At 37.2% G+C, this 9974-nt stretch overlaps 1 protein-coding gene across 1 annotated transcript; it reads right to left on the bottom strand.

Annotated features, from left to right (window-relative positions):
* Positions 1-300: 300 nt before the first annotated feature.
* LOC138370651 (uncharacterized) lies at positions 301-9714 on the bottom strand. The gene is made up of 3 exons (XM_069335281.1): positions 8769-9714; positions 1024-8274; positions 301-529 (listed from the first exon to the last, which is right to left on the bottom strand). The coding sequence occupies exon 2, from the start codon at positions 5451-5453 to the stop codon at positions 2091-2093; it is 3363 nt and encodes a 1120-aa protein (XP_069191382.1). The 5' UTR covers positions 5454-8274; positions 8769-9714; the 3' UTR covers positions 301-529; positions 1024-2090.
* Between the last annotated feature and the right edge of the window lie 260 nt (positions 9715-9974).

Below are 9974 nucleotides of genomic sequence, written 5' to 3' on the forward strand. Positions count from 1 at the left end.
AGATTATTTGGGGTGAATGAGCTGTGGGGTTGTTCTTAATACATTTTAGGGATTCATATGGCATAAATTAAATTTGATTAATGGGGCGATGGCAGCAAAAACAGGCTATTCTCTATGAATATTTGGGTAGTGGAGTATGTGTAGGTATGTATGGTTATATTTGCAACTGTTAGTTTAGAAAGAAGTTAGCTGATTTGCATAGCAAGATTAGGATTTTTGGGGTGTAGAAATGATTAGCCTTTGAATTTAGTGGCTAGCATCCAGCTGAGTTGCTAGATGGATGAATTGCGGTGCGACATTTGGATAGCCATTTGATGGATGTTGTGGGAAAAACCTGCTGGGATTGATATAAGAGGAGACTACCAGGGACTTGTACTGAACTAAATTAAAAAATTACTGTCTGCAAATTAATTCAACTAAAATCTCTAGCTAGGGTTGTAAATCCTAATTCCTCTTTTCCTAATGACAAACTGTGGGCTGTAAGGGACAGGTGGGGTGAATGACTATGTTGATAGAAGTTCCAATCCACCTGTAGACAGGGATCTCACATCAGCTTGTATTTTATACAAGGATAAGATTTGATAAATTCAGTTATCTGACTGAACACTGGCTCTGTTTAAATCAGAGATTTAAACATACATAGTCTAACCTAGTACCATAACTTAACAGCCAATATGTTCTTATACTATAAACAACAAATTAATTGTAAAAGTATAAATAAATGACCTTAAATGGAGTCTTAATACTATTAACTTAGTACTAGAAATTATATTCAATTAAATGAACTTATATGATAACTTAAAAATAACTAAGCAAGCTATTGATAACTTAATTTATATATTCAAATATATATGCAGACATATTCAATTTATACAGTTAGCTTGACTGAATCTTTTCCAAAACTATGGACACTTGTGAGGTTCTTACTTATTGAGGCTGAATACTTTTCTGACACAATGGACACTCATGAGGTTTAGTGCTTGGATAAGATTCACAGCTACACTACAATTTTAATAAACGTACTGAAATGTGAGGCTTAGCCTCGCTTTTTAACCAACAGACAGATTTATAGGATATTAAAGTTACACAAGCATACAATTGGCCAATCATACACCAAATAACCTTCAATATACTTCTCTGCCAGTCGGGGTGCCTGTCTGACAAGTTTGCCAGACTGATTAACTCTCTTGTCGAGTTTAGGCACGATATTTTGCTACAGCGTTGCTGTATGATGATCTGGTAGCGTTGCTACGTGATTTTTCTTTAACTGCGTTGCAGAAGAATGATATGATAAAGATAAAGAATGAAGGTGGAGGAAACCGTGTCACCGTGATCTCCACTATACACTCTATTTTAAGTGAATGTTCTAGGATTTTCCTTGTAGATATTGTCCAGGTACTCCCCCAGTTCTAGAGAGTATTCACTGGCGATAAAAAATATTAGATAAGGTGTCCTTGAGCTGGTAATGTTCGCTAAGGATCAGTCACTTGTTCACTCATTTGTAAACAAACGCGGAGTGCCTCGAGGCATCGTCGTGGGCGCTTCTCGCCCCCCGAGAGCCTTCCCCCTCTCCCTTGAGAGGTAGCTTGCAATGAATATTGATTGATTATTTTTACAGTCTAGACTTATGATTAAGATAAGATGTGATTATAATATAATTAGATATAAGATTTAAAGATTATAAGTAGTATTTGAAAGTACCACTGAATCTTATTAAGGATTCGATTTTTAATCCTACCGGATGTTGAATCAATGTTCCAATAGTTTTTTAATTAAGAAGTCCTTCTAGAAGCTTCTGGATCCTTGAGAAATCATGTACAAAGTCACGTAGGCATCAAAAGGGCCCCTGTTGCGTACGTGTTCATGGTGCCATTGTCATCCAGGATCAAGCTATAATGAATCTTTAATGATTCAAATATAATTTTGATACGATTTAGATATGATTTTGATATGATTTAGATATGATATAGAAATTATACATTTCTTAGATGATTATTAGATATGGTGGGTAAAAATTTCCCACATCTTCCAGAGGGAGAGAACTGGCACAGAGTCCAATACTTAGGACAATAGTAACCATATGTATTTATTTACTCTCCATTGGATTGATAATGCAAGTGCAAATTTTGCTTGCACTTTTGTGCTGCTGTCCGTTGTGGACGATTGTGTCTGTTAGGAGTCTGTGGGTCTTGTGGAGTTAGAGTGTCTTGAGGTCTCTCAGGATCTAACTGCATCTGGCTCACTGATTCCATGTGGATGAGTTTGTCCAATGTCTTCAGGGAACTTGTTCCTTTGGACAGGATTTTGACTATTCTCAAAATCCCCTGACTATCTGGATGAACTGAGACAACTTTACCTAATGGCCAGTCAGCCCTAGGGCCATCACTGTCTACCAAGACAATATCGCCAGGTTGGAGATTAGCTATATTATGTGGGACATTGGCCCCATAGTGATGTTCTCGTAGAGATGTAAGATATTCTTTTGTCCAAACATCATTCCATTTTTGGATTATGCTGGACAGATGCTTATACCCCTGAACCAACTCGCTCTGACCCACATATGAGGGATCTCTGATCTCATCATCCACTAGAGATGGTACTGGAGACAGAAGTCTTCCATACATTAGGTGGGCAGGACTTAATGGCTCACGTTGAGTAGGATCCTCAGACAAGTAAGTCAACGGCCGGTTATTCACCCTTGATTCTATTTCCGTGATTACTGTCTGGAGTTCTTGAAGATTGATTTTCTGACGGTGTAGAGATTTTCTCAAGGATCTTTTTACAGTTCCTATTAACCGTTCATAAAATCCTCCGTGCCATGGGGCTCTCGGAGGGATAAATTTCCATCTGCAATGACGCTGTTCCAGTGTGGAAGTAACTGCAGGATGGGAACAGATTTCCCGTAGACATGCTTCTCCAGCTACCAAGTTTGCTCCGTTATCTGAAATCATCAGCTTAGGGCATGATCGGCGTGCTGCGAATCTGCGGAAAGCTTGAATAAATGATTGAGCAGTCATATCGGGTGTTACCTCTAGATGTACTGCTCTGGTGGTAGCACAGGTGAACAGACAGATGTATGCCTTGATAGGTTGCTTATCTGCAGTCCCTGTTAGATATATTGCTCCTGTATAATCTACTCCTGTCGTTTCGAAAGGTTGTAGATGGACCACTCGTTCCTTTGGTAGGGGTGGTGGCCCTGGATAAGAGCAAGTTCTTGCATCGTACCTTCGGCATATCATGCAATTCTTCAAGATTGATTTGACTGACTGTCTTCCCTGAGGAATCCAGTACTGCTGTCTGATTTGTGTGAGTGTGTCTAACACTCCTCCATGTTTGATGATTTGTTGATGTGTATGCAACACAATCAACCTTGTGATCCAATGATTTTTTGGTAAAAGCCATGGATGCACCGTATCTAGATTGATATCTGCGTGTTTAAGTCTCCCTCCACAACGCAGAATGTTGTGATTTTCTTGGTCTATCCACAGACCGAGATTGTGTTTTAACTTATGCGGAAGATTTTCATAGTTATTCCCATAAGTTTCTCTCTGGGCTTGTCTTACCCAATAGATAAGTGCATCAGGAAAAGTGTATTTTATACCTTTTTTCCTGAGATAATGAAACACGTTCTGTGTTACATTGATTAATTTGATGAGCGAGGAGTAACGAGTACAATCCAAGACTGATATTTGAGCTTGCTGCCTGGTGGTAGTTATGGTTTGTGTCGTAATGACGTGTGGCTTTTGTTCAGGCCAACTACCATTCACTAACCATCGAGGCCCATGAAACCAAATATCTGCCTTTGCAAACTGTTTAAATGTCATACCTCTTGATAAGAGATCAGCTGGATTATCCTTTGTTGGTACATGCAACAATTGAAAGCCTGCGGAAATTTCTTTAATTTCCGAGACGCGATTTTTTACATATGGAGTTGGACAGTTGTCGTTTCGTACCCATTGTAGGACAGCTTCATTGTCAGACCATATAATGACATCTTTGATGTTCATGGTAGACAAGACTTGTTTGATATGCACTGCTAAGTGTGTGCCAGTTAGCAGTGCTGTTAGTTCCATCTGAGGCAAAGTCCTCTTTTTTAATGGAGCGACTCTGGCCTTAGAGGTGATAAGATATGATTGATTAGAAGTCACTAAGTAAGCACAAGCTCCAAAAGCTTTGGCTGACGAGTCTGCGAATACATGTAGTGATACTTCTTCATTTTCCTCGACTATGTGTCTCGGAAAGATTATCTTTTCAACTAAAGTTTGTTCTTGAGCCACTTCCATCCAAGCTTTTTGTAACTGGATTGGTAGTGGATCATCCCAACCAACCTTAGCCTTCCATGCTTGTTGCACCAATAGACGCCACTTGATAGTCAAAGGATTTAGTAGACCAAGTGGGTCGAATACTTTGCTAACTTGTGAAAGCAAATCCCTTTTTGTAGTGATGTTGTAATTTACTGGCACGGATTTGATCGATATTGTGTCCGAGATTAAATCCCAATCCATACCTAACACCTTTTGTGATTCTGGTACGTGATATTCAGGGTAATCTCTTGCTATTTGATTATTCAATGTTGCATTATTAGAGGCCCAAGATTGTAGTGGCATGTTGGCACCTTGTAGCTCCTTGTTGGCCTCTTGATATAATTGTAACAGTTCAGTAGTACTGTTAACTGTCCCTTGAAAATTATCTACATATAGATTTTGACTGATTTCAGTCTTACAGGGACTTGATGATTTCTTCAGATGAGTATCTAGAGTTGCTTGCAATAGAAATGGACTGCTTGTCGCGCCGAAAAGAACTGAAGAGAATCTGAAAGTCACTACAGGACCATTGACATCTTCTGGGTTCTCTACCCATAGAAACTTAGTGAAGTCTCTATCTTCTTCCTGTAAGCCAACTCTTAGAAAGGCCTTACTTATATCTGCTGAATACGCATATTTGTTAAGTCTAAACTTCAACAGTATGTCATACAATTTCTGAGTTAGACTTGGACCTGTTTGCAAACAATCATTTAGACTGGTTCCTTGGGGTCCAGATTTAGAGCTACAATTAAAAACTATCCGTAAAGGAGTTGTTTTTGATTCTCTCATTACAGCCATGTGAGGTAAAAAATGGCCTGTTTGCGTATTGTCATGTTTCACGACTTCGATGAATTTATTCTTTAATTGTTGAGCAATAATCTCATGATAGAGTTTTAAATGCTCAGGCCTTTTTCTTAGCTTTGCTAGTTGAGATTTAAATTGACTATAAGCCATGTGATAATTGGTAGGTAAGGTTTTATGGTTGATTTTCCATGGTAGCCTTACCCAGTACTGTCCATCATAGTACTGCACAGTTTCTAAGTATTGATTGTATGCACAGACATCATCAGGACTTGGTTGTTCAGGAATTATTCCTATGGCATCAAGTTCCCACAATTGAGGTACAGATTCTAATCCATCATCAATCATGTGGGGGATTTTAAGTGGTGACTGTTCTTTGCCTAGTCATGCCACTATTACAGTTTCTGTATGATGTGATTTTTCAGGAGTTGAAGGTTCAAGATCTAGTATAGGTCCTGTCATCAATATGCCTCCTGCTGATTTGAGTATATTCATACCCATAGATTCTTCTGATCCCAGAATGAATCGATGATAGTAGTCAGCTCCAATCAGGATTCCGATATCCCCTATGTAGTCAGAATCAAGTAGAGGATCTGCTAATTGGATTCCTTTTTCTTTTAGGAATTTAATTGTGGCTGTCAGACCAGTCACTTCCATTTCAGTAGGAATTTTATCAACTACTATGGCTTCTACTGCCCTTTGGGATGTACCTAGACAGACATTGAGTTTTACTACTGGAAAGGTTCTACGACCAGAATTAGTAAAAAACCCTGATATGGAGGTAGATACTTGCTTTGAAGATTTAAGTTGTAAATCTTCTGCCATCTTTTTACTGATAAAGGTTTTCTGTGACCCTTGATCAAAAAAGCCTCTAGTTGGAATACAAATTCCTTGATTGCATAGTTCTAGCTGTGCAGTAGGCAATATGGCTGTTGTAACAATTTCTGTATCCAAGTCGTTGACATTGCTCATTACTGTACAGAATTGTACGGCTGTTGTGGTATTATCATCTTTGGGCTTTGCCTGAGATGCAGGTTGATTATTGGAAGTCTGTGATCTGGATTGAGTGTTAATATCACCACAGAGTGCTGTGTGATGTACACTTTTATGACAATATTGGCAGTTCTGCAATTGAGTGATACACTCACTTGTATCGTGCTTCCGTAGACAACGGATGCACCTGTTCAGAGATTTCAGTCGATCGATTCGACTGGCACGGCCTACATAAACTGTGCATTGATAAATGGTATGTGCTTCTTGACAGAATAAACATTTTGGGGCACTTGCAGCTCCTTTTGTCTTATCTGTCTTAGGAGCTTGGTTTCCTACAGTTCTGTTAACTGTGGGGGATATAGCATAAGAGCCAACATTATTCTGTTTCCACTTTGCAGAAGAGTTTTGTTGCCTTGATTTTTGACTGCCATTTTGGACATTTTTGTTTTTGTCCGTGGATTCACCTTTGGGGATTTTTTCTTGAGATCTAAGTTTTCCTCGGCTTCGTAATCTTTGTACGTAAGCTCGAAGTCCATCAAAGATTTGGCTTTGTGATAAGATGTTGTTACAAGTATGTAAAACTTGTAGGTAAGTAATTACATGCAAGTAGGTCATACAAGCATGTAACACTTGTACTCCTCCAAGGATTTCCTTAAAGGATGAATTGTATCTGTAATAATGTGTATCTACATTATTCATGATGTGATGAAGCATTTTGCTTTTTCTTTTTTCTCGGCTTTGCCTTTTCTATTAAGTAAGTCTCTTTGAGATGCTTGATTAACTTCGGATTTTCTGAGGCTGCTTTCACTCCAGTGAAAGCATGAGATTAGGTGATCAAGACTTTATTCTTGGATTAAGATAGTTATCTTAGATGGATGATAATATTTGTATTGACATTGTCAATGGGCTGTTAGCCTTTCAGATTGTGTTGTGAGATTAAGATTGGTCTTAATCCCCAATTGTAGACTATTGTAGCCAAGTGATGATGACATTTGTCTATCACCTGATTTAAATGGTCTGTAGGCTGTAGATTCAAGTGATTTTTTTTTTTTTTTAGACACTTTGTGTCCTTTTCTTTTCTGTTTCAGCTGCTGGTGGAATGCTGTTAGCCATTTTGACCTTTTCCGAGTTTCGGAGATTCCGAGATTTTTCTCTTTTTTCTGATAAATATGTATGATGTTAATGTATTTTGATAAATGAGCTTTCCTGTCTACTTAGGTAATGATTCCAAAGATCGTCCTTCATTTCCTCCCTGGAATCTGGTTGTAGCAGGTGTTCAATTATCAAAAGTACTGTAATAATTTGATTTGTGACCCGAATGCACGAATGCACCAAGTTGGTAAATCTTGTAATAATTTTTTAAAAATAGTAAATGGCACTATTTTTGCAAAGTTATTACAAAATCTGTTACCATAATAATTGTTAGATAAAATACAGTAGAATGTCTACTGGTTTTACCTGGAATAGGGTTTGTACAGTTGATTATAGATAGATTGTAATGAAATGCTCTTACAGTGATGATAACACTTTTTTAAAGAATATTATGTAATGAGCAGCTCTGAAAATCAGTAGATTAGAGATAATGCAAGATAATACACTTAAATATATATGTAATGTTACCACAATGAGGTAGATAATTGGTAATTTATGATTAAGATGCAGTTGTGTCTGTGACACTGATATACTTAATTACTGAGGTTTCTTAACACAAAACAGTATCAGTTTGTTATGAATGCTTACTAGTTAATGGATATGGTGGCTTAAGCCACTGCAAACTATTTGTTTACTTAGATATATAGCTATGATAAATATTGGCTGATAGCCAGGTAAGGCTAGAATATGTAAGAATTATTCCAATGCAAAATCAAGAAGTTTCTTATGTATTTGGCATTGAAATATTCGGTAAACGAATGATCATAAATATCTAGGTATAAAGGACCATTATTATCTAGGTTCGAAGGACCATTAATGTGGGAAAAACCTGCTGGGATTGATATAAGAGGAGACTACCAGGGACTTGTACTGAACTAAATTAAAAAATTACTGTCTGCAAATTAATTCAACTAAAATCTCTAGCTAGGGTTGTAAATCCTAATTCCTCTTTTCCTAATGACAAACTGTGGGCTGTAAGGGACAGGTGGGGTGAATGACTATGTTGATAGAAGTTCCAATCCACCTGTAGACAGGGATCTCACATCAGCTTGTATTTTATACAAGGATAAGATTTGATAAATTCAGTTATCTGACTGAACACTGGCTCTGTTTAAATCAGAGATTTAAACATACATAGTCTAACCTAGTACCATAACTTAACAGCCAATATGTTCTTATACTATAAACAACAAATTAATTGTAAAAGTATAAATAAATGACCTTAAATGGAGTCTTAATACTATTAACTTAGTACTAGAAATTATATTCAATTAAATGAACTTATATGATAACTTAAAAATAACTAAGCAAGCTATTGATAACTTAATTTATATATTCAAATATATATGCAGACATATTCAATTTATACAGTTAGCTTGACTGAATCTTTTCCAAAACTATGGACACTTGTGAGGTTCTTACTTATTGAGGCTGAATACTTTTCTGACACAATGGACACTCATGAGGTTTAGTGCTTGGATAAGATTCACAGCTACACTACAATTTTAATAAACGTACTGAAATGTGAGGCTTAGCCTCGCTTTTTAACCAACAGACAGATTTATAGGATATTAAAGTTACACAAGCATACAATTGGCCAATCATACACCAAATAACCTTCAATATACTTCTCTGCCAGTCGGGGTGCCTGTCTGACAAGTTTGCCAGACTGATTAACTCTCTTGTCGAGTTTAGGCACGATATTTTGCTACAGCGTTGCTGTATGATGATCTGGTAGCGTTGCTACGTGATTTTTCTTTAACTGCGTTGCAGAAGAATGATATGATAAAGATAAAGAATGAAGGTGGAGGAAACCGTGTCACCGTGATCTCCACTATACACTCTATTTTAAGTGAATGTTCTAGGATTTTCCTTGTAGATATTGTCCAGGTACTCCCCCAGTTCTAGAGAGTATTCACTGGCGATAAAAAATATTAGATAAGGTGTCCTTGAGCTGGTAATGTTCGCTAAGGATCAGTCACTTGTTCACTCATTTGTAAACAAACGCGGAGTGCCTCGAGGCATCGTCGTGGGCGCTTCTCGCCCCCCGAGAGCCTTCCCCCTCTCCCTTGAGAGGTAGCTTGCAATGAATATTGATTGATTATTTTTACAGTCTAGACTTATGATTAAGATAAGATGTGATTATAATATAATTAGATATAAGATTTAAAGATTATAAGTAGTATTTGAAAGTACCACTGAATCTTATTAAGGATTCGATTTTTAATCCTACCGGATGTTGAATCAATGTTCCAATAGTTTTTTAATTAAGAAGTCCTTCTAGAAGCTTCTGGATCCTTGAGAAATCATGTACAAAGTCACGTAGGCATCAAAAGGGCCCCTGTTGCGTACGTGTTCATGGTGCCATTGTCATCCAGGATCAAGCTATAATGAATCTTTAATGATTCAAATATAATTTTGATACGATTTAGATATGATTTTGATATGATTTAGATATGATATAGAAATTATACATTTCTTAGATGATTATTAGATATGGTGGGTAAAAATTTCCCACAGATGTGAGGATTATAGTACAATATCTATCTACTCTTGTTTCATAATTGCTGTTGTGTATAAAACTAGAATGTGAGCTATTTATTATAAACTATAATTGTAAACTAATAGTGGAAGTATTCACCTATTCACCTAGTTGTGTTTGCGGGGGTTGAGCTTTGCTCTTTCGGCCCGCCTCTCAACTGACAATCAACTGTTTACTAACTA

The sequence above is a fragment of the Procambarus clarkii genome, chromosome 32, assembly GCF_040958095.1.
Source record: "Procambarus clarkii isolate CNS0578487 chromosome 32, FALCON_Pclarkii_2.0, whole genome shotgun sequence".
Classification (NCBI taxonomy): domain Eukaryota; kingdom Metazoa; phylum Arthropoda; class Malacostraca; order Decapoda; family Cambaridae; genus Procambarus; species Procambarus clarkii.